This window comes from Malania oleifera, chromosome 8, assembly GCF_029873635.1.
Source record: "Malania oleifera isolate guangnan ecotype guangnan chromosome 8, ASM2987363v1, whole genome shotgun sequence".
Taxonomy (NCBI): Eukaryota; Viridiplantae; Streptophyta; class Magnoliopsida; order Santalales; family Ximeniaceae; genus Malania; species Malania oleifera.
In genome coordinates this window covers 18,144,542-18,170,829 of record NC_080424.1, presented here as the reverse complement: position 1 = coordinate 18,170,829, position 26,288 = coordinate 18,144,542, and the positions used below count along the sequence as shown (strand labels likewise).

General features: G+C 36.3%; 1 protein-coding gene across 2 annotated transcripts; it reads right to left on the bottom strand.

Moving 5' to 3' along the window:
- Nucleotides 1-5,433: 5,433 nt before the first annotated feature.
- On the bottom strand, nucleotides 5,434-6,961 carry LOC131162382 (probable WRKY transcription factor 50). Of its 2 annotated transcripts, none has more exons than XM_058118801.1 (3): nucleotides 6,416-6,961; nucleotides 6,067-6,213; nucleotides 5,434-5,775 (listed from the first exon to the last, which is right to left on the bottom strand). In XM_058118801.1, the coding sequence occupies exons 1-3, from the start codon at nucleotides 6,724-6,726 to the stop codon at nucleotides 5,571-5,573; spliced, it is 663 nt and encodes a 220-aa protein (XP_057974784.1). In that variant the 5' UTR covers nucleotides 6,727-6,961; the 3' UTR covers nucleotides 5,434-5,570. The 2 variants fall into 2 exon arrangements, with proteins under 2 accessions (XP_057974784.1, XP_057974785.1); XM_058118802.1 differs by having other exon boundaries at nucleotides 5,434-5,749.
- Between the last annotated feature and the right edge of the window lie 19,327 nt (nucleotides 6,962-26,288).

Below are 26,288 nucleotides of genomic sequence, written 5' to 3'. Positions count from 1 at the left end.
CACTCTCTTATCCCTTACTCTCTTTAAATTTCAGCAAAGATATAAACTGTGTGAATGTTGTAATTCTTTCAATTATAAAAATAACAAACATTGAAAATTAAATAAATCTACACCTAATTTGTTCTTGGGCTTATGGAAACTGAAAGGGAGTATGTTAGTTAATCGATAGTTTACAGAAACCGTGAGAGAGTACGTTGATTGTTTAACAACCCAAAACCTATTAGCTGAAGGTTTATTTAACTTCTAATTTTGAAAAAGGGATTGGATGTTATTTTAATCTTCAAAGGTCAACTACAGGATTTGCACATTCATATATAGGGTTGCTGAATGTTGTAAATCTAATTACTTGTATGGTGTTTGTTTGACTTGAACTAGTTGTGTATGTTGTGTTTGCGGATTGAATAGAGGAAGTAAGAGTTTGTGTGGATTGCCTAATCAATAAGAATATAAGAAATCTTTAAAAGATTGTAAGAAGGCAAGAATATTTAAAAAGACTCTAAGGATAATTTTTTAAATAACCCAATTCACCCACCTCTTGGGACTACACCTTATGTTTCACATGCAATTTAAGTAGTAAAAACTGTAGTATAAAGTCATTTCGTATAAAACCTGTCATTTAATAAAACCCAACTCCCGGTCGTAAAATAAAACTTGGCCTATAGCCGTCATATCAAAATCCTGTATTTTACACCAACAGTTCTTGTTTTTTTCACAAACAGTTCTAGTATTTTCACAACCCATATAAATCATCACTCTACAACATATTTTCACAACCATACTCAAATTCGGTTATAAAATAACCATATGGATTGTTCACCTGCCACACAATTTCAGTATTTGAATATAATCCAATAGAAAAACCGAGTACCTCGTAGTATATTAGTTTGTAAAGAAAAACTTAGCTTTTCACCCGTTCATTTTATTCAAAATATCGTATCATATATCCTATATTTGTAAAATCCATTTTGAATGATTGGATTTCGAAATAACCTTTGAAAGCATAAGTATACATACATATAACATATTTTAAATGGTTTAAACTTGATAAAAATCTGACTTAACTTAATCCCCTTACATGTTCCTGAAAAATAAACCGCTAACGTTCTGAAAATCCAAAACCCTAGCTTTCTGATCCTCCACTGAAAACAAACTGGCAAGCTGAGAAAGGAGAGGAGAGTGATCATGGGATCCAGGTGAGCCTATGGGAGAGAGAGAGCCACGAGAGAGTGAGAATAGAGAGAGAGAGTCTCAAAAGTTACTTTGAAGAGGGAGAGAGAGAGAAATGTGAGTTATGTTTTAAAATGTGTTGCTTAACCCATAAGTAAGCAGAATCGCAGGAAAATCGTCGATGGTTTGGCAATTGACCTCCTCAGTTGACAGAAACCGTCAATGATTTTTCCCAACTCAGTGAAACTGTGGACGATTTGGGCCCTGCCAAACCATTTCCTTTCTTTTCCTTTATTTCTCTCTTCTTTATTTAGTTTCTTTTATTTCCCAGGTTCAGGTTTCTACACCTCGTCAATGGACATCCTGGCTTCGTCGACGAATTCTTAAGGCCACTTGATGACGAATGATATGCTCTCATCGACGAGAAAATACCGAGAGCTCAAAAATCTCTAATAGGCCATTTGACAATGAACTCACATTCTCGTCAACGAACGAGTGTTGAAAACTCGTCGATGAATGCATTTACTCGTCAACGAGTACATTGTGCTGAACGACACTCCAACACGGACACAAACAGAAATCTTTTATTTTAAATGATCCAATGGCCAAAAATCTTCTAGATGGTGAGAACACTTATAAAGATAACTTCTAAACCCTAGGGCATCACTTTTTGTATACTTCTTGAGACTTCTGAACCTATTACAAACGTCTTGCTTGCACTCCAAAGCATTGACATCAAGTTTGGGCATTTCGTGCGTTGAGTTTCAAGATCAAAGGGCGTTCACTCATATCTTTTGCAAACAACTTGGGTATTGAGGTTTGGTAATCAAAGTATCATTTTAGATATATAAATCCTTATTCACAAAGTTTTGTACTCTCATAATCATATTGTTAAATATTACTTGCGAGCAAGAACTTGAATTCTTCATATATATTTTTACGTGAAGAAAATTTTAAAGGGTAATATCAAAGTTTAAATATTTGAAAGAATTTACTTTCATATATCTTTATTTAAAGTTTTCATCTCACCTCAGTTATTGCAAAACATATTTGATTAGATCTTTTAAGCAAACTTGTCCTTCAAATATTTTTATAAAGATCATATAGTGGATTAGATCTTTGGAGCATATTTGTCTTACATATTTTTATACAACAATCATTCATCGTTTATTGCAAAAGGTTTCATTAAACATATAGCATACACTCAACTAAACTTCATGTTATATCATATGAGTATGTATTAGGATTTCAATTGTACTCATTAGCTTGTTAAGAAGCGTTTGAGTTTTGCAGAAAATTGTAATTATATTGTTGTACTGAAGGTTCGAGTTATGAACCGAAGTGAGGAGGAAGCTACGTCTCTTGTAAGCATAGGATTGTAATGGGAAGCTTTGTCCCAGTTAAAGGAGCGGGATTAGTGGAATCCTTGAGTGGGTTGCTCAAGGCGAGAACGTAAGCTGGGGTGGGCCGAACCTCGTAAAAATGTGTTTGCATCTCTCTTCCCTCAACATTTTTAATTTTAACTTGCATTCAATTGTCTATCTTGCATGTATGTATATTGCTGAATATTACGAGCACTTAAGAGTTAATTGAGTATTATTGAATTTTTTAAAATATTAATTTGAATTAATTTCATTAGATAGCTTAACAAATTGAAATCTAAGTATTCCCTAACTTGTGAATATTTTATTAAAAATTAAAATAGCGATTAAGTGATAAAATAATTTTAAATAATTTTTAAAATACCAAATTCACCTCCCCTTTTGGGATTACACCTAAATTAACAGTCTACAAGGACGTCAATTGCATAACTGGGGGAGTGTCATGAGCCGAGCTTATTCAGGGCATTATGCCTGCCTATGATTGCTTGTCTCGTGCGTTTGGGATGAGTTTCCATCATGTAAATACTAGTGTAAAGTTATTTTACAGAGATATTTTTTTCCTAAACTAAAAAGAGGAGTATGAATCCTCAGTCATATTGATGTTTTTTAATGATAGACTGAGAATAACATAGAAAGCTCTTTAGCGAAAAATGAATGTTCATCAACTTATAACTCACTAGCTATTGTCAATGTGTTCAGCCTACTTGCCTTCATCTTTAGACACATATGATTAACAGAGATGTTGATAATGAATTACGTTTTTTTAATGTTTACTGCTTAAATGTCATTACTTTCATAAGTTGCTTATTGCTTCCGCTTATATTTGCTTGAATGACAATGAAAGCGTTTTGTTGGTGAATTTTTGTAAACGTTAGGTTGATTAGTTAGGTAAGAGGGCTTTTGCTAGTGAAACACGGTCCATTCACAAAAGTGTGAAATATTGACCCATGACACCATGCACCTTACTAGCCAACCCTTCGACCACAATTGACAATAAACGAATTGTCAAGAATATAGAGTAGCCATGATACTCTCTCTCTCTAACAATAATATTTAATTTAAAAGAAAGAAACCATGAAGATAAATCCAAAAGCACAGACTAAGCATAGCTAATTGAAAAAAAAAATAAAATCCGTCCCCAATTTTCCATGGACTTCGTATATCAATTCTCAAAAATTAGCTCCAATAATAAACTAATGAAGAACAAAGAAAAAAATGAAGAAGCATACTAAGGAATCAAGAAAAAGAGGAAGAAATAAAGATAGTCTTACATGGCAAGATAAGGAAGAGTTCATGCTTATGCCTTTTTTTCATAGATTCTACGAGTAGAATTTTCTCCTAATACATTTTGTTTTTTTGTTTTTTTTTCCAAGCAATACCCTTAAGATGAAAGGGTTTTGCTTCCTTTTCCCAAAAGATATTTTGGCACAATTCTTACTTATTCTACGAAAGAAAAGCATAATTAGGTTAGGGATAACTAACTCAGAATATTGAATAAAAAGCAAAATGGAAGCCTGAAGCCAAACCCAAAGTATGCTCACTAAAAGTTAGAAAAAGATATGAGAATTGTTTATTTAGTTATTCTAATCTTACTTCTTGTCCACTATTTACTCAATTAACTAAAAATTTCCCAATTTGATTAAATTGACCCTTGATAAATTATTCAAAAAATTCCAAATTTATATTTAAAATTCCTCTTAAAAAAACGAATAAATAAATATCAAACATATATGTACTTGTAGGGGGCAAAATAAAACCACTAGGCTAGTATTATCCAATATATTTTGGACTCAAATGTAATTTCCTAAGTGGGATAAAGTAAAATACTTTGGTTTTTTTTTTGTTAAATTTGAGAAATTATGGATAGAAGGATTTTTAGAGACGGGGTTTAAAGGCTTTTTAGTTAGAAGTTAGGGTTAAGTCTCTGGAATTATGTCTTTCTAGTTTAAAGCAAGCATTGGTATTTAAGAGCCAGTTTAGTATAATTTTTATATTTTTTTGTTTTCTATTTTTATTTTTGTTCTGTAAAGAACATATTATGACAATATTTTTATTTACATTGCCATCTTTCTATTTTTAACATTGTCGGTTTTCAGCTACTAAAAATTTGTGGTTATCGGCTGTTATCGCAACCTGTCATTATACTTTGATATGTAAAATTAATTTTTGAAGATCAAATTCATTGATGCTTAATTTTAAGTAAAATTAAATAAAAATAATCAAGTGAATTTAAATTAAAATTAATCTAAACACATCCATAAAACCCTAAAAATTTGAAAATAGAATAGTAGGTCATTGAAAAAAAAAATACTTGTACTATTTTTGATTTCCACGTACAATCAAAGTGTTCTCATAACACTAAAAAGTGCATTTTGAAACATAATAATTAAGTTAAATAATTGTAATAATTTTTTTCTTTATTATAATATATTTAGTGTTTATTTTTTATATTTTTTATTATTTTAATCATATTTCTTCATTGTTATTTGATTCAAGGACATTAATGAATATTTTTTCAATTAAGTTTTTAATTTGTACTAGTTTTATAAATATTAACTTGGTTGTTGGCTTTCAATTTATTTTATAATTTTCATAATTTTTCCGGTGAAACCAAATAACCCCAAAGCGAAGGATGTTGACTTTTTACTTTTAATTTTCAAAATTTTTGATTGTATGAACTTTAAGTGAAGAGTAAAGGGACCAAAATTTATTCCGATGAATTAATTGAGTGCTAAAAGAACCTTGGAGAACATAACATGAAAATATTTTTAAAAAAAATAAAAAATAAAAATAAAAGAAGAGGGTGCATGGAGGTTGTCACTCCCAGCCAGTCAGCCTCCCCTTCATGAACATTGATCCAAATCAAGTTGCAGCACACACATAATTAAACGTGCCCAAATAGCAAAACCAGCTGCATTTTTTTCTTCTTCTTTGTACTAGAATATAATACAAACTATATGATTCAAACTTGTTATGGCTATATGAAAAATTAACTAGGGAATACAAGCATTGTTCTGGATCTCATACTTGAAATTGAGAAGAGTGGTAAGCTTGCAAAGTCCATCCACTGGGAACCACAAGCGGCATTTCTTTGTAACAGACCACGCATGGGCTTTCATGGTTGTGTACTCCCTCGTATGTCGTTATCACATAGCTCGGGTCCTCTCTGTCCCTCTCCACTCTCTTCTTCACATCACATCCTGCCCTCGCGCATTTATAATAATTCCTATTGATGAATTAATTTTAACACATCATGTTAAAATTGGAGAAAAATAATTCTCTCTCTATTGACTCACACAAATTACAAGGATTATACGAGTATATATATATACACGAGATGGTTTAAAGAATAGAAAGTTTATATTTGTTTAAGATGATAGGTATATTTCTCTAATACTTTTTCTTAAATTGGAGCATGAAGATCCGTAATACCCAACTAATAATTCAATAGCCCATATGATAGCTATAGCTAGATCACTATATTACAATTACACAAAAGTGATATGTGATTAAATACCTTGGATTAGGGCTATTCTTGACTGCCTTCTTCCCATACTTCCTCCATTTATAGCCATCATCCATGACCTCAAGCTCTGATCTTGTTCGAAACGCAATACGACACCCAACATCCTCCATCGTCCTCTTCAGGTCACCATTACAACTCCTGCTCAACCCAAAAAATGAAAAAAGAACAAAAATTATGTTTTTGCAGTTGAAAAAAGTGAGCTATGAAAAAAATTTAGATACACCAAAGTGTACACACCCTGACGAATATAATTATATTATGTATCTGGATTTTAACTAAACTAGATAGTTATTAAACATGCATGGGGAGATCGTATTAATATCATGGAGAAGGTACTTGCATGTGGTCGCTACTGCTCAAAGATGAGTCGCCGGAGGCCGTGGAGAAGAAGGAATTGGCAGGAGCTGCAGAACTATCCATCTGGGTGGGCGACGTCGTATTAAAGCTGGAAGAGGAGTCGTCATCCATGGCCGGCATAAGATAGTCGGAGGAGGGGTTGAAATAATCGGAGCAATCGAGGCCGTCCATTGATGCGTAGCTGCAATCAGGGGGGGCGGCGGCCGGGTAGGGGTGGTTCGGGGGGAAGGTGGGGACGGCGGCGGAAGAGTAGGGATGGAGAAGGTAGGGGGAGAGGCCGTTTGGGAGGTTCATGCTACACGGGCGGCCGGAATTAACCAAGCTGATTGGATTGTGGAGAATGGGAAAGTATTACTGAAGCTGGATTGGGCGTTTGTGAGTGTGTGGGAGGTGGGTTTTAATATATAACCTTATATACTATGATCAGGACTTGCACTTTGATAAAATTCTACAAGAGAGGTTTCGTGTGGAGCTTCCTAAGTAGCCAGCAAGTGGAATTGATCAAGATACACATGGATGCGTATATGGGGTGTCTCGTGTTCTGCCACCCCGCCTCCTCTTGACATAACCTTAGGTTCTTGCGTCGTCATGGCGGCGGAAGTCAACCTCCTTTCCTCGAAGGAGCAAACCCGACCCCCCGCCCACTTTCCCAGTAATAATAATAATAATAATGGTTATAAAAATAGGCTATTTGCTCGTGCGACAAATACTTTTCAACTCCAACATGCAACTATTTAATTAAACATTTATGCAACTCTTTGTGTGCATATTTACTAAACACTCAGGTAAGGAGATACGCATGACAAAGAGAGAATCATATATAACACGTATATACGCTATGTATTTTATTTTTAGATCAATTAAAAGGATAGTTTATGAATTATTTTGTCCTATGTTTGATTTGACAATCATATGTATTTTATTAATTAATTGTGAATCTTTTACTTGGAATCATGCTCTTCGTTGTCTTATTCAAGGATATATATATATATATAAAAGCACCTAAGTGTTTCCTGCTTAATTTATTGGGCAAAAGAAACTTGTTTCTCTTTAAATTTGACAAAAAGAAAAACACCACTCCTAAGAATTTAAAATTGACACAAGCCTGTTTTGAAATTTGCTAAAAAGACACGGATCTCCTTTAAAAAAAAAACTCATCCTTTTGTAAGGTATAAGGGAAAGGTTGTGCCTTTTTGGAAAAATTCAAGGGAGGTCTTTGGAATTATTAAAACCTTAGGGGAGGTCTCTAAAATTTTTGAAGTCTCAAGAGAGGTCATTGTCTTTTTGCCAAATCTCAAGAGAGGTCAATGTCTTTTACCTTAATTTATTTGGTTTGCATGTCATAAAGAGTGGGTTAGAGATTCATTAATTACTTTTCGTACGTATAATGTCATTAAAAATGGGTTATGATGGGGGTAGGGGACTGTTTAGCCACACCAATAGAGACCCGAATAATTATCATAATTTAATAACAGAATGAGGAGAGGAAAGAAGAATTAAAGAAGGAATTAAACAGGGTCTCGTCGACGAACGCATGGGATTCGTCAGCGAGCACATATAAGGGGCTCGTCGACAGGGACATATCTCATCGACGAGAAGATATTGAGAGGATATATCGCAGTTCTGAATTTTGTAGATGAGGAGTAAGTATTCGTCAACAAATTTCCTTCTTGACTTCGTCGATGAAGTGACGTGGCTCGTCGACGAAGGTAAGTGTATAAATAAGCCTAAACTTCATTTTTGACTGAAATTCATACACAAATTCCTCTCTCTTTCTCTCTCTCTCTCTCTCTCTCTCTCTCTCTCTCTCTCTCTCTCTCTCTCTCTCTCTCTCGTTCAACCCACACTTCTTCTATCTAAGTTTTTAGGCCAGATTCTTGCCGATTCGACAATTCGAGGCCACCACAACACTTTTAGGAAAGTTCTCTTCAAATCTACTGGAGTGGATTGTTGGTGGGGCTACCTTGGATTTCATCTTAAGTTTAGGGTAAGACTTTCTATTTAATATTTGACTTTCCTATAATTGTAAAAATTGTAGTAGTCAAGAAAATGCTGAAATTTTGTTCTAGGAGATGTTGATTTCAGGGTGTTGAACGAGGAACCCTGCGGGTGCAGAACTGGTTATTTTAAGGGTTTTTCAGAAATCAGGTAAGGGAATAAATGAAAACAGTTATTTTTCATTAAAATTATTATTACTTATTAGCAAATTAATTTTCAGAAAGCATGTATTAAATGTATGAGTATGTTGGTAGAAAATGCATATTTGGGAAAATACTGCTGTTATACAGGAAATATGATTTTAGAATGGAAGTTATGATTTTATTCAACATTGTGTGGCATGAATATTATTTTACTCAAATTGTATTATGTTAATCAAGTTTACAAGAAAATCATATTTGCAGTTATTTCAGTATAATACAGTACATTATGATTTTAGAATACATGATAAATAATACTTTTATTCAGATCAGTATGTATGATATGTTTGGCGCAAGGCCGTTATTGATAGTTGGCGCAAGATCGTGGATTATGTATTGTTGACTCTATGAGTCCAATCTGATTTTGATAATGACAAATCATTTGATATTTGATTTATGCATTGAGATTGTGAACATGAACTATATTAAGCATGCACGAAAGGATAACAAGTCATGGAAGTTATTAAGATTAAAGCATACATATCTTGGCACAATCCATGGAACTCAAAGAATACAAGAATGAAGATGCAAGCAACAAGTTCAAGAACATCGTGGGAATGGGTACTTAGAACTAATGTATTCACATGTTTCATATAATTTAATTTGAGGCTCAAAATATACCCTATAATGACCTTATGTAACAACCCGAATTTAAAAATGAAATTTAAATAATAAGGAAAGGGAAATGGAAACCGGAACCAGCAGGAAGCCGTAGACTTCGTCGATGAACGCTCCGCGTTTGTCGATGACATTACATTTCGAAAGAGAAAAACAAAAGGGGGAGTTTCAGGGCTTTGTCGACGAATCCCCTGCAATCGTCGACGAAGGCTCAAGGGAATTCGTTGACGAGAAAGTACCGAGAGAGGTTCAGAGGCAACTTGAATTTCGTCGACGAACACAGGGCTTCGTCGACGAAATTTGTGAAGGACTCGTAGACAAAGGTCGGGCTCATCGATGAAATCCTGTTTTATATCTATACGAAAATCCAGGAGAAATGTTTTTTTTTTTAAGAAATCTCTCTCTCTCTCTCTCTCTCTCTCTCTCTCTCTCTCTCTCTACGGTTCTCTTTCCCTTCTCTCTATGCTTTTGGCCCCACCAGTCGTCAGATCGATGATCCGAAGTCACCATGACGCTCCTGGTAGAGTTCTCTCCAAATCTACTGGAGCAGATTGTGGGAGAAAGCTAGTTGGAAATCATCCCAAAGTTGAGGTAAGACTTTTTAAGCCATATTTGGTCTTGCGCTAGTTAGAAGAAGTGTCATACACATGAAAATACTGAAGTTTAATACTGGGAGTTTTCAGTTTCAGAATATTGGTCAGGAAACCCCTCAGGTGTTAAACTTGAATGCTTTTGGGTGAAAACTTTCTACCAAATATTTGAATTTTTAGCAATTGAGGAAAATATTGTATGCTTCGAAATATCGAACTTTAATTCTGGGATTTTTCACTTTCAGAGTGTTGAGTTAGGAATCCTGTGGGTGCGGGGCAATTTTATTAGGGGCTATTCAGGAATCAGGTAAGGGGATAAACTAAGTTATTTCTTTTTGTAATATGTATGTATATATTTATGACACTCGTTTTCAGGAAAAATACATATGTTATGTATATGTTTTATACTTGAGAAAACCCTGATGAAAATAATGATATGTTGTATACGTGGAAAACTGGTTTAGTGTGGCATGAGTAGAAATGATTGTGACATACTGTTGTTCTGGGAATATGGTGATATGGTTATTATGATGGGAAAACCGGCTTATGGGCCAAGATTTTTTATGATGAGATTTTGTGTGATTTGTCGGCGTACGGGGCGTGCCATGTGATGTGAGTTGCCGGCGTACGAGCCGTGCTATATGATGAGATTTGCCGGCGTACGGGCTGTGTGATGTGATGTGATTTGCCAGCGTACGGGCTGTGCTATGTGTAGTTGGTGTACGGGCCGAGCTACGATATAATGTGTAATACCAGCGTACGGGCCGATGATTTTCATGATACACTTATATATGTAAAATGATATGATTAATGTGAAAATGAAAGATATGATATATCTCTGTATCACAATATCAGTATATGTATATGTTATTAGAACCTGGTTGGCTTGGTTTAGGCTAGTACTTGCACGGTATCGTTGCTATGTGTCCATGGTCCTCGTGATCATGATATCTATGTTAACGCTGCTGTACGGAGTGGTGTGAGATTGCATGGTCGATGTGGTTATGTTTGAGGAGTGTGCTGTTATCACCCCTGGTGTACGGACCAGTCTGGGTAGACCTATCGGACCTACAGACTAGACTATCGACTTGGCAGTGGTCGGCCAACCATTGTCAGGTCCACCCTTCAGGCCACACAACCCAGTCATGTGGGGGTAATACATGACAACAACTAGCTAACCTACCAGGATGTTTTTATGTTATTATTATGATATGAGATGAGTTATGTTATGAAATGCAGTATATTCTGCCATGATTTTGATATACGTATGTTTTCCCAGACTTGTTAAACAATATTGGATATGATATGTATGTTATATGTAGAACACAGATTACTCATGTTGCCACACACTAGTATTAGTTTATTTCCCTTACTGAGAGGTGTCTCACCTTTAAATTTCATACATTTTTTAAGAGCCCCTGATAGGAGAGCGGGAAAAGCCCCGCTGAACTAGATCAGTTGTTTGGCCTCTTTGGAAGGATAAGTTTTGGTAGGGATAGTATGGTTTTTTGGGAATTGTTCCTAGATTTCATTTTTGAGATGTATATATGGGAGTACAGTGATTGCAGTAACTCTGGTACATTGTGATGTATGTTATGATGAAATGAATATGATTGTATATTTTCTGCTGCGTAGGCTTGTGCTGTATGTTGTGTTTTATCCCTGGTACCCATGGGTCCAAGTGAATGGTGACCTGCTGAGTTGGATGTGGCATTTGTGTTATTGATATAAAAAAAAAAAATGTGTAAAATGAGCAGGTCGTGACACCTTAGGACTCATGCATTTCATGAACATCATCAGGGGATATCTATAGACTTAGATATATTTTAAAAATCCCATAAAATATTTTTATAAAAGGGCAAAGAAAGAAAGGTAAACAGATTTTTGAGATTAAAAATAAAAAATTTAGGAATTGTTCACTTTAGTGGACCGAACTCAACGTTCAGTCGCCTGAAGTTGCAACTTTAGAAGACCGAAGTTAAGCTCAGTTGTCTTAAGAATTTCTTTAGAAGATCGAAAATTAAGTTCGGTCACCTAAAGAATTAATGGTGAAACACAGAATCTGGTAGAAGCACCTTAGATGATTGAACTCAGACTTCAGTCGTTTGAACCCGACACTTCAGAAGACTAAACCCCAACTTCAGTCGTCTGATGCTATGTCCAGGTTGATTTGTTGAAACTCTAAGGAACTTCAGTTGTTTGGACCTTTAACCTCAGTCATCAGATGCTGTGGGAAAGTTTAAAAATCTTATTTTTAATGAAAGAACACGCGAGCTAATTTTTTATCCAACGGTTGAGATCTATTCTAAGGGTAAGGTACCTATATATTCACCACATAAACCTTAGTGCTTCAGAATTTTGAAAGAAAAAGAGAAGAGAACATATTTTTGAAAGAGAATTGAGAAACTTGAACATATTGCTATACGATTGCCTGTACTCCAGCTCATACTCATCAAGTTTGGGCAAATCAACTCAAAAAAACAAAGTGACTTTATATACACATCTTGATTTCATTTTGGTATTGAGGTTTGGTAAATTGATTTACTCGTTAACAGTTATTCTTATAGAGTTTCTTTATCTAAATTGATTTGCCGATTGATATCCATCTTTCAAAGAACTTGTCATTGCAAAATCTATTTTTAAATATTTGTTAAGAGATTGATCTTGAGTGTGCATATATTAGATCATTTTGATAAGATTACCACTTGAGAAAAGCTTTTGTCATTTATTAGATATTTTTGATTCAAGTGAGGTTTCATTCAAAGACTTGATATTTTCAATATTTCAAAACTATTTGATTGAATATCCTTAGTGTTCATAATGATATATTATTGAGGGATATTTTCTGAAAAATATTACATTAGGTTTTTGTTATTTGGAATACATATCGTATATATATTTGCATATTACAAAGATCGCATTGTGGTTGAATATTTGGAAGTAAACTTTTTTTTTTTTTATCTTTATAATATTCAAGATAATTTTTTTTAACAAGATCATATTTGATATTTGTGCATCTTGTCTTCAAAGCTATTACTCAAACAAATATTTTGGAAGATTTGATAAAAGAGAAATTTGGTGAAGCATATTCATTCATTAACAATTGTATCGTTACATACATATTGAGCTTCAAGTTTCATCATATGATTATGTGTTAAAAATTTCAATTGTACTCACTAACTTTGTTAGAAGCAATATTGAGTTTTTTGCAAATTTGATATTATATTGTAATCACGGTTCGGGTTGTGAAACGGGTTTGAGGAAAGAGTTGTATCTCTTATAAGCAGTGGATTATGAGGAAACTGTACCTCTTGTAAGCAGCGGATGTAAGGGAAGCTCCATCCCAATTTAAGGAGTAGAGATTTTAGTGGAATCCTTAAGTGGGTTGCTCAAGGTGAGGACGTAGGCTGGGTTGGCTGAACCTCGTAAAATCGCATTTGCCTTCTCTCTTCCTTTATCTTTTTATTTTTTGCATCGCATTTCATTATCTAGCTTGCTTGTGTATGTTGAATAATTCCACACGCACTTAATTGGGTAAAAAGGAATTCATTGATATAGTAATTTAAATCAGCTTCAAATCCCTGGCATTAATTAGTTAAATATATAAAAAAAATTAATTGGTAAATAATATGAAAGAGTTTTAAAATACCCAATTCACCCCCCTCTTGGGATTACACCTAAATCAACATGTATGTTTTCGGCGCAAGGCCGTAATTATGAATATTTCGGCCCAAGGCCGCATATATGAATGTAATCGGTGCAAGGCCGCATTTATTTATGTTATTACAGAAATCAGAACATGCTATCAATCTATTTACATTAAATAGTATATTATCATGTATTATATGTTATCAGAACCCGGATGATAGTTCAGATCAGTTACAGGAGCACGGTACCATAGCTATATATGAAAGTTTAATTTAGTTCAGACTTGTGCTAACTGCCCCTGCTAGTAGACAATGTGGGATATGGATAATCGATATGATTTTCAGTGTAGAGTTGTAGACATCCATTTGACAATTCGGACTAGGGTGTAGCGGGCCCATCATACTTACATACATTTTTGACTCAGCAGTGGTCGGCCATTCATTGTCGGGTCTCGCTTTCAAGCTGCACAACCCCTCATAGGGGGTAATACATGACATTAGCTAGCTATTCATACTATGTAAATTTCAGAATTATTAGTTATATTAGACGATTTATGAACTGTATGATTTAGTAGAATTATGAACTTATATGTTTACTCAACTATGCTATTAACAGAGTTTTTAAGTATGTAACATGTACTGTATACCTATTATAGCATTATATATTCATGTTGCCACACAACTGTAATTAGTTTATTTTCCTTACTGAGAGGTGTCTCACCCCCCCATCTTAAACTATTTCAGGAAATCCAGAAAGACCGGCGTACCGAGGTCGCCATTGAGGCAAAGTTTATCACCACACTAGGAGGGTGAGTCTTTTGAGTTAGGATCAGTAGATTTTTGACATTAGATCCTAGATGTATCTTTGGATGTTTTAGGGATTGTATACGTGTATTCATATAGTATTGTGATGGATTGTAGTTAACTCTGGTATTATGCACTTTATAGTTCAGAGAATGTAATTTTATTTTTACTGCTTAGGTTTTCGCTGTGTATGATGTGTGTATCTCCGCTACCCACGAGTTCGGGTTGAACTTATGGCTATTTAGTGGTATCAGTGTGTTAATATAGTTAATTATATAGTAAATGAAGTAGGTCGTTACAGTTTGGTATCAGAGCCTTGGATGCTAGGTTCTGCGGACTCTAGAGTGCAGCAGTAATAATACCAAAGTATAGGATAGAGGAATTTGGGGATGGACCCTGGTGGTAGTAGCGCCCATGCTTGTGGGAATAAGGGAGCTAGGCCCTCAGGTGCTGCGGGTGGTGGTTTAGATGCAGTATTGTGCAGCGTGGCATAGAAAGTCATGGCTGAAATTACCAGGAATTCCATAGAGCTGGGTGGTCTATCTGCAGGCCATGACAGCTTGATTGAGAAGTTCATTAAGATGAATCCTTCGACTTTCTCAAGAGGAACTGATCCTGCTGTCGCTGAAAACCGGGTTCAGGAGATTGAGAAAATGTTTGTAGTACTACAGTGTACTGAGGAGCAAAGGGTGCTATTCGCTACGTATAAATTGACTGGAGAGGCCGAGAGATGGTTGATGACAGTGAAACTCTTAGAGCAGCAGAGGATAGTGCCTATGGAGATGACATGTGAGCGATTTAAGAAGATATTTTTTGATAGGTATTTTCCAGCCTCATCTAGGGAAGCTAAGATAGAGGAGTTCCTGAACCTGAAGCAGGGATAGTAGACAATGCAGCAGTATGTGGCGAGGTTTATTGAATTATCTCGCTTTGCCCCATACATTATCCTAGATGAGACGAAGAAGGTAAGAAATTTTGAAATAGGTGTGAGGAAAGAGATATGTAAGCAGGTATCAATATTGAAATTGCAAGATTTTGCTGAGCTAGTAGACCGAGCAACTATAGCAGAGGTTAGAGAGTGATTTGAGGCTGAGTAGTAGAAAAAAAAAAAAGAGATCCACACCTTCTGATTCCCAGTAGGGGGTCGGTCGTGGTTCGTGGAAGAGAGGTGGCTACTACAGAGACCGGAGACAGGAGATAGGGAATCGTGATTTTCAAAGTATGCAATCACTTCCAGCTTGCCCGACTTGTGGGAAAAAGCACTCAGGTGAGTGTCATGCTGGGTGAGGTATTTGTTATCGATATAGGGAGCTAAGGCATGTGATGAGAGATTGTCAGGCTCAAATTGGTGTTGCTCCCACTGCTAGACCTGCTTGGGGAGGCTATCAGGCGCCATGTGGAGGCCAGCAGAGGAATATAGCTCAAGCCAGGGTTTTTGCATTGACGTCGAGTGATGTTGAGACAGCCGGCGATATGGTGACAGGTATGGTTAGTATGTTTTGATTTAAAGTTATTGCATTATTTGATTCAGGTGCCACACACTCGTTTGTGTCTATGGGGTGTATTAAATTATGTGGGGCAGACACATAATTATTAGACATTGAACTATTGGTGACTACATCGATTGGGTCAGCAGTGAGGTGTAGTAGGGTGCTTCGTGGCTGTTCAGTTGATATCCAGGGGAGAATTTATTTGTTGATTTGATAGTGCTAGAAATGCATGGGTTTGATGTCATATTCGACATGGATTGACTAGCAGCTAACTTTGCCAGTATAGATTGTCGTTCGAGAGAAGTGATATTCAGACCTCCAGGAAGACTCGAATTTAGATTTATAGGGTCGTGACTACAATCTCTACCTTAGTTGGTTTCAGCTATTCAGGCGAGGAGACTGCTCCTAAGTGGTTGTCAGGGGTTTGTGGCCTTTGTGAAGGAAATGACAGGGAATGAATTGAAGCTCACTAATACACTAATAGTAAAATAATTTACAGATGTGTTTTTAGATGAATTACCAGGTTTGCCACCTGACCGTGAGGTAGATTTTCCTAATGATCTGGTTTCAGGTACGATGCCGATTTCTAAAGCACCTTACCGAATGTCGCTAGCAGAATTGGTAGAATTAAAAGATCAGTTACAAGATTTACTTGATACGGGTTTTATACGACCTAGTGTATCTCCATGGGGAGCTCTGGTATTATTCGTAAAGAAGAAAGACGAGTCTATGAAGATGTGTACAGATTATAGAGAAATTAATAAGGTAACAATCAAGAACTAGTATCCTCTACCCCGTATAGATGATTTATTTGATCAGCTCCAGGGTACACAGGTGTATTCTAAAATTGACCTCATATTAGGATATCATCAAGTAAAGGTAAGGGTAGAAGATGTATTAAAACGGCCTTCAGGACCAGATATGGGCATTATGAATTTCTTGTTATGCCTTTTGGTCTGACGAATGCTTTTGTGATATTCATGGATTTGATGAATATGATTTTCCACCAATATTTAGACCAGTTTGTTGTTGCTTTTATTGATGATGTACTGGTCTATTTGAGGAGCTATGAGGAGCACGAGATGCATTTGAGGTGGGTTTTGCAGACGCTCAGGGAAAAGAAGTTGTATGCCAAGTTCAATAAATGTGAATTATGACTCGAAAAGGTTGTGTTTTTGGGGCACGTCATATCATGGGATGGAATTTCTGTGGATCCTAATAAGATTGATGCAGTAGTGAATTGGGCAAGACCGAGGAACGTTCGGAAGATTAGGAGTTTCTTGGGATTAGATGGTTATTACCGTCATTTTTTTGAAGGATTCTCAGCGTTATCAGGGCCTCTAACATGGCTAACTAGGAAGAACATCAGATTTGAATGGGACGATAGCTATGAGCAGAACTTTTAGGAATTGAGGCAAAGACTTATCACGGCACCAGTGCTGATCATCCCCTCAGGGGGTGAGGATTATGTTGTCTATAGTGATGCGTCCTTGACGAGACTTGACTGTGTATTGATGCAGCATGGTAGAGTGGTAGCGTATGCTTCTAGGTAGTTGAAATAATATGAAAAGAACTACCATACCCATGATATTGAATTGGCTGCAGTGGTACATGCATTGAAGATTTGGAGGCATTATCTGTACGGCGAGCGATGTGAAATTTTCTCCGACCATAAGAATCTAAAGTACTTTTTCACTCAGAAGGAATTGAATGTGAGACATAGAAGGTGGTTGGAGTTCATTTAAGATTTTGATTGTACTATCCGTTATCACCTTGGAAAAGCAAATGTGGTAGCTGGAAGTCTGTGGGACCAGTGTTGGCAGTTATGAAGATTCAGTATCTAATTTTGATGGATCTAGAGAGACTCGGCATAGAATTGGTCGAGAGTAATCCCCAAGCACATATTTCCAGTTTAGTGGTACAACCTACACTGCAAGAAATGATTAAAGCTACTCAGAAAGAAGACCCAAAATTAGTAGAGGTAATGATCAGAGTACAGAATGGTCAGGGAGAGGAATTTTGTATTACAAATGACGGAGCTTTGTGGTTTCGTTCTAAATTATGTGTTTTTTCCGATGCTAACATCAAAAAGACTATCTTAGAAAAGGCTCACAGATCTTTGTAATACGAAAATGTATAGGGATCTGTGAGAGTCATATTGGTGGAGTGGTATGAAGAAGGAAAGTGTCAAGTATGTAGCACAGTGTCTGACGTGCCATCAAGTAAAAGCTGAGCACCAAAGGCTGACATGTCAGTTGCAGTCACTTTTTATCCTAGAGTGGAAAAGGGATCACGAAACTTTGGACTTTGATTTAAGGCTGTCGTCGGCGTTGCATGGGCAGAATGTGATTTGGGTGATTGTAGACTGTTTGACTAAAACCACCCATTTCTTTCCTATCAAGATCAGCTACTCCCTTAACCATTTGACAGAGATTTATATTTAGGAGATAGTCCGTTCTCACGGAGTGCCTGTGTCTATAGTGTTAGATCAAGACTCGCGTTTCACGTCACGATTTTGGAGGAGCTTGCAGGAAGCTCTAGGGTCTCAGTTATCTTTTAGTACGACATTCCATCCGCAGTTAGACAGGCAAACTGAGAGGACGATACAGATATTAGAAGATATGCTTCCAGCATGTATGCTAGACTTTGAGGGTAGTTGGACCCAGTTTATGCGGCTGGTGGAGTTTGCGTATAATAACAGTTATCAAGCTAGCATTGGCATGATACCGTTTGAGGCACTTTATGGTAGGAGATGTCATTCTCCCTTATATTGGGATGAGATGGGTGAGCGGCATGTTGTGGGATCAGAGTTAGTACAACAAGCGTGTGATAAAGTTTGACTCATCAGGGATAAAATCAGTGCAGCTTAGAGTCGAAAGAAGAGTTGTATTGATAACCGCCGTAGGAAGTTGGAGTTTGACATCAGTGACCATTTGTTTTTGAAGATAGCTCCGTTTAAAGGGATTATGAGATTTGGGAGAAATGGTAAACTTAGCCCTAGATTTATTGGCCCGTTTGAGATTCTAGAGAAAGCGGGCCAGTTGCCTACAGGTTAGCTTTACCACCTGTGTTGTCTAGGATACATGACGTATTTCATGTTTCCATGTTAAAAAAATACATCTTAGATCCTTCTCATGTAATTAGTTATGATGAATTAGAGCTCAGTGATTTACTAGGTTATGAGGAGGTACCAGTATAGATTCTGGACAAGAAGGAGCAGGAATTGCGTAATAAGAAGATTCCTCTAGTAAAGATTTTTTGGAAAAATCGTGCAATAAAAGAAACTTCTTGGGAGCTTGAGGAACAGATAAGATAGAAATACCCACAATTGTTCTAAGAAGTTCAACCATAACCAGGGAAGTGTAAGTGATTATACAACATTTCTTTTGCAGGTACATGTAATAGTTTAGTTAGTGAGTAATCTTTTAGTTTTTGGAGAATTTTTATTTTATATATGTAATCTCTTAGAACTTGGAATGTAACCACAGTATTCCTCTGTTATAAGTGAGGGTAAGTAATAAAATAAATAGACCATTTTGCCTTTAAGGGATGATGAATCATATGAATAGTAAATTTCGAGGACGAAATTTTATAAGGAGGGGAGAATGTAGAAACCTAAATAATTATCATAATTTAATAACAGAAGGAGAAGAGGAAAGAAGAATTAAAGAAGGAATTAAACAGGGTCTCATCAATGAACGCGGGGGATTTGTCGATGGGCACACATGAGGGGCTCGTCGAAGGGGACATGTCTCGTCGATGAGAAGATACCGAGAGGATATATCGCATTTCTGAATTTCGTCGACGAGGTGTAAGCATTCGTCGACGAATTTCCTTCTTGACTTCATCGCCGAAGTGACGTGGCTTGTCGACGAAGGCCAATGTATAAATAAGCCTAAACTTCATTTTTGGCCGAAATTCACACACAAATTCCTCTCTCTCTCTCTCTCTCTCTCTCTCTCTCTCTCTCTCTCTCTCTCTCTCTCTCTCTCTCTCTCTTTCTCTCTCTCTCTCTTTTTCCAATTTGACCCGCACTCCTTTTCTCTAAGTTTTCGGGCTAGATTCTCGGCGGTTTGACAATCCGAGACCACCACAACACTCTTAGGAAAGTTCTCTTCAAATCTACTAGAGTAGATTGTTGGTGGGGCTGCCTTGAATTTCATCCCAAGTTTAGGGTAAGGCTTTCTATTCAATATTTGACTTTTTTGTAGTTGTAGAAATTGTAGTAGTCAAGAAAATACTAAAGTTTTGTTTTGGGAGATGTTGATTTCAGGGTGTTGAACGGGGAACCCTGCGAGTATAGGACTGATTATTTTAAAGGCTTTTCAGAAGTCAGGTAAGGGAATAAGGTAAAACAGTAATTTTTCTTGAAAATTATTATTACTTATTAGCAAATTAATTTTCAGAAAGCATGTATTATATGTATGAGTATGTTGGTAGAAAATGCATATTTGGGAAAATAGTGCTGTTATATAGGAAATATGATTTTAGAATGGAAGTTATGATTTTATTCAGTATTGTGTATGAATATTATTTTACTCAAATTGTATTATGTTAATCAAGTTTACAGGAAAAGCATACTTGTAGTTATTTCAGTATAATACAGTACATTATGATTTCAGAATACATGATAAATAATACTTTTATTCAGATCAGTATGTATGATATATGCGGCGCAAGGCCATGATTGATAGCTGGCGCAAGGCCATGGATTTTGTATATCTTCGGCACAAGGCCGTAATTATGAATGTTTCGGAGCAAGGCTGCAGATATGAATGTAATCGGAGAAAGGCCGTGTTTATTTATGTTATTACAGAAATCAGAACATGCTATCAATCTATTTACGTTAAATAGAATATTATCATGTATTATATGTTATCAGAACCTGGATGATAGTTTAGATTAGTTATAGGAGTACGGTACCGTAGCTATATATGAAAGTTCAGTTCAATTCAAACTTGTGCTAACTGCCTCTGCTAGTAGAAGGGGTGGGGGATGGATGGTGGTGGTTTTCAGTGCAGAGTTGTAGACGTCCACCTAGCAGTCTGGACCAAGGTGTGGCCGGCCCATCGTACTTACATACATTTTTGACTCGATAGTGGTCGGCCAGCCATTGTCAGGTCCCACCTTAAGGTTACACAACCCGTCATGGGGGGTAATACATGACATCAGCTAACTATTCATATTGGGCAAATTTTAGAATTATTAGTCATATCAGACGATTTATGAACTATATGATTTAGTAGAATTATGAACTTTCATGTTTACTATGCTATGCTATTAACAAAGTTTTTAAGTATGTGACATGTACTGTATACCTATTATAGCATTATATATTCATGTTACCACACAACTGTATTTAGTTTATTTCTTTTACCGAGAGGTGTCTCACCCCCTAGCTTAAACTATTTCAGGGAATCCAGAAAGACCGGCAAACCAAGGTTGCCGTTGAGGCAGAGTTTATCACCCCACTAGGAGGGTGAGCCTTTTTGAGTTAGGATCAGTAGATTTTGGACATCAGATCCTAGATGTATCTTTGGATGTTTTAGGGATTATATACGTGTATTCATATGGTATTATGATGGATTGTAGTTAACTCTTGTATTATGCACTTTATAGTTTAGAGAATGTAATTTTATTTTTACTGCTTCTTAGGTTTCTGCTGTGTATGACGTGTGTATCCCTACTACCCACGGGTTCATGTTGAACTTGTGGCTATTTAGTGGAATCAGTGTGTTAATATAGTTAATTATATAGTAAATGAAGCAGGTCGTTACAAGTAAAGTCAGTACAATAGTGGACACTGTGACTATACAATATAATTGACATGAATCTTGAAAAACACGCCATGTGATTGGTGGTAGTATTCATGCTTTGAATATTTGACCACCTTAGTTGGCATGAGTCCCAAAATATTCGACCGAGAGCAAGCTAGCAATTGTAATATCTTTGAATTCTTAGTTGATCAAGGGAATAATAGGTCAATGTAAACAACATTGGGTCATAATCATGGGCATGACGATAAGGTTAAAAGAGAATGTCTCGAATTCTAAAGCAATATATGGTTATAATTACCAAGATAAGAGCTTGGGAAGAAGAATTATTCACGAATATTGATCCCAATTGGAGGTTAATTTGTTTTATAGCTTATCATTAATATATTTTTTGTTTTCAATACCCTTTAAATTATAGTAATAGTTTATCTTTTTCTACAAACTTCTTTTACATTTTCAATTACAATTCTACTGTACTATAAATTACCAAATTATCCACCCTTTAAGTTGTATATTTTTATCTATTTCAAAGCCCTCAATAAAAAAATCTCTGTTTGTATGGAAGTGGCTCACAAAAGTCCCTAAATCCCATTTCTCACCTAAAACCCCCAATTTTTGTGCTAGATATAACTTACAAAACAATAATTTGGCATGCTTAATAGGAGCAACATGTTGCCAATCACCAAGAATTCAAGTGAAGACTTGGGTGTCAGCCAAAATGACTATATGACACATAAACTTTAGAAGCAATCATGCTAGAGGGTTGAACATTGGTCGATCACATGAACACATGGAACTAATGGTTTAACTAGTCACAATTATTCAACAACAAATGGCTAGAGAGAATTAGTATGTATTCTAGCAAGTTGGTTAAGAAATGACAATCATGATGAAACCAATGTTGGCCAAGCAAGTCACATGGATAATAGAAGCAATGATAAGAAATGTTGGAACTTAAATTTCATAGAAGCAAGGTAGAATCACATTGATATACAATATAGAACTTTTATTATTGCACGAACGGTGACTTACCCACTTGGACAACCTGACTTGGCTGTATAGGCTCATCGTCCACTACAACTAGCATGATTGAATACCATAATCAACTATAGTTACAATATAGGTAGATCAATATCCTAAAAGTTATTATGAAACTTGGGATTGAGCAAAAACATCATCGACCACACCTGCTTATCAACCACTTGCTCTTGGTTGGACACCCCCACAAAAACTAGTGAACCAAGAATGCTCAATACAGGATGGTAACCATGCATCAATGCTAAAATCAACACGTAGACCACCTTTATGCATGGGAAACTAGGGCAACTAGGAGAATAGAGCCCATGCCAAACCAAATGGTGCTCTAGCTACCTAAGTGGGACAAAAATTACATCCTCTAGCATCTTTGGAGTGGGAAAGTTGGGTTGAGTTGTAACGCCTTGGACCCACCACATGGGGCCCGGAGTGTTATGAGACCAATCATACGTTTCTGATACCATTTACACAGCATAATTTATTAAATAATCTCAAATAAAATACCAGAGTGTTATATATATATATATATATACATATTCAAACCCATAGAAAGTTCAACCACATTCTCTATATTACATGACCAGAATAATTAAATATAAAACTATACATATATCCGTTCTTGAATCCACTCACAAAACTAACCTCACTCTGGAGCTTTCTAAGCTTGACAACCTGAAGGACCTAAAAATATTGATAAATCGTTGGGGTGAGACACCTCTTAGTAAGGAAGAAATAAGTTATAATAGTGTGTGGCTGAAGTGTTTAATATATAATTACAAAATATATATACAATTATATTTTGCTATCAATAGCAGCTGAGGAAATACATTCTCAATCACATCATTGTTGACTTCTCTAGCACCCAATCACATACGGACATACATAATCATTTTTACTGATAATTCCCGAGAATAAGGAAGTATACCTACCTACACAAGTAGATTCCTTCTGCTCTAGTGCTAATATCAGGGCACTCACCTTTCTCAATAAGCTCTCGGGTCATGTATCCAAGTAAAGTCTCTAAGAATAGGGAAGTTCACCCACCCATACAAATGACTTCCCTATCCTCAAGTACCCACAGATAATTACCAAAGCACTCGCCTTCCTCAGCAAGCTCTCGGGTGGAGTATTCTACTTTACCATAAATACTTAATTAATTAAAGTCACACGTAACCAATGACAATTATTTCACAGATTTCCACACATATACGCATACCACAATCAATCCACATAGGATATACACATTCTTTATTCTCACCCACATAGGGTCCATATCCACACAAAATGCAACGTCCACACAAGACTCTCATACAAACAACATATATGTCGACAAAGGACTATAGACCACATATGATACACGGTCCAAACAGGACTTTTATACATACAACATACACATCCACATAGGATTGGTCCACATAAGACTATCAACCACATAGGTTACACGGTCCACACAAGACTAATCATCACACAGATTACAACACAAACCACCCTGTTCATGGTAAATAGGTAAAACAAACTCCTTTTACCACTGCCAATGTTTTACCCCCCAATATAATCGCCCATATAACGATCTCCTCATACCACTACCAACTTTATATGACAGTTATATTAGGTACGATATAATGACCTCCTCATACCACTGTCAATGCTATATCGTAATTTACATGAACCACAACACAAATCAATAACAAAACCAACCACTTAAGAACATCACGCATCTACCACAGTACAAAATTAGATAATATCCACTATCAACCAGTATTTTCAACCAAACAAAATTCACAGCCCAAACAGTATTCACAATCATACAATAAATCATAATTCCGCAGTACTAGCAACCATTTAATTATCAAAGTTGTTTTCATACCACACGACTTTTCCCAATATAATATACAATCAAAAACAATATTTTCAATACTTGCACTGTTTAGAAAATTTTACCAAAAAATATATATAGAGTTTTATACCCAAAATTTAACCAGCTTAAAAATTAATAAAAATTTTTTATAAAGTATTTCCCCTTACTTAGTCCTCGAAGTCCTGCCTAAACCGAACGGAAATAAGACCCTGTATTCCAAAAATCTCAACTTACTCAAATATCAGAAAAAACACTCATTTTAATACTTCCTAGGTTCCATATATTTCAAAATAATAATAAAACCTTAAAATACCTCACTTACCCGGTTTTGGAGTGGCTCCCAAGTACTCCCAACCAAAAATCTGCTCTGCCTATGTTGTAGAGAATCTTCTCAAGAGTCTTGTAGTAGCTTCTGATTGTCGAATTAGGTTAAAACCGAGTCAGATTTGAAGAGAGAAGGCAAAGAGGCCATTTTTAGTGAGAGAAACATAAGAGAAAATGAATTCTTTCACGGAAATTTTGACTTTTGCCTATTTATAGGCAACTTGCCACATGGCCTCATCGACGAGACATTTGGACTCGTCGACGAGCCTAAGAATGCAGCTCGTGGATGAAACAAGGAGCCCGTTGATGAAATTCAGAAATATGAGAACCTCTCTCGGTAAATCCTCATCAATGAGGCATGCATACTCGGCGATGAGGCTCATAAGATCGCTCGTCGATGAGAAAATCAAGTTTGTTGACGAGCGCCTGCTTATTACCCTCTTAAAATTTCTTTTCCCTTTCTTCTATTTCCCTTTTTCCTCTTTATTATCTTCCTTATTATTTTAAATAGTTAAAATTTTTCGGTCATTACATTCTCCCCTCTTTCAGAAAATTTCGTCTTCGAAATTTGTAAATCACCCATTTTCACAACTAAAAAGCTTACTAAACACATTCATACATTTTAATCAATTCAAACATATGCAACATCGAATCATGCAAAGTCAAACAAAATTAATACTCATGCTAACGTAGACATGTTACCTACACCTTTAGTATTGTCCTCCTCAGGTGTACCCAACATATAAACATGTGTCAGGGCACCGCCTCCGCGAGGCACCGTGTTGTTCATCTGATTCTGATTTGGAGTTGGTGTGTTGTTTGGTGGTTCTCGACATTCCCGAGCTATATAACTATATTTACCACATCTATAGCACACAACACCCCTACTCCGACATTCTCCCCAATGTTGCTGGTTACATCTATGGCAGTGGGGGCGTGACGAATTGCCCTATCGTCCTTGATCATTTCTTTTCGACCCCTGACTTGCAACATCTTTATCTCCCCTCCATGACCCTTGTCTGACATTTTATTGAGGACAGGTAGACATGGGTCTCCTTCTTCATTCTGACGCCTCTGCACCTCTCTGCAAACTCGATTATGCAATAGTGGCTTTCTCCATTAGTTTCACGAAATCCTGAATCTGCAAACATGTAATATGCTCATGAATCCTCTAATTTAGGTCCCTTTCATACCATCTTGCCTTTTGGTATTCATCTAGAACCATAGAAGGTGAGAAGCGGGAAAGTTCCAGAAATCTAGCAGCACTAAACAATGAGGCGCCTCTGAGTCAGGTTGAAAAATTCATCCGCCTTTGCATTCCTAGTGGTGGCGCGAAAGTATTGGTCATAGAAGACCTGCTTGAAATGTCCCCAGGTCATCGCTATAGGTATCACTCACTGTTCTTCCAACTGCTTCACTGCGTGCCACGATCGTTCAGCTTCTTCGGCCAACTTGAAGGTGGTGAAAAGAACCTTTTGTTCCTTAGTGCAGTTCAACACTACCATTATCTTCTCCATC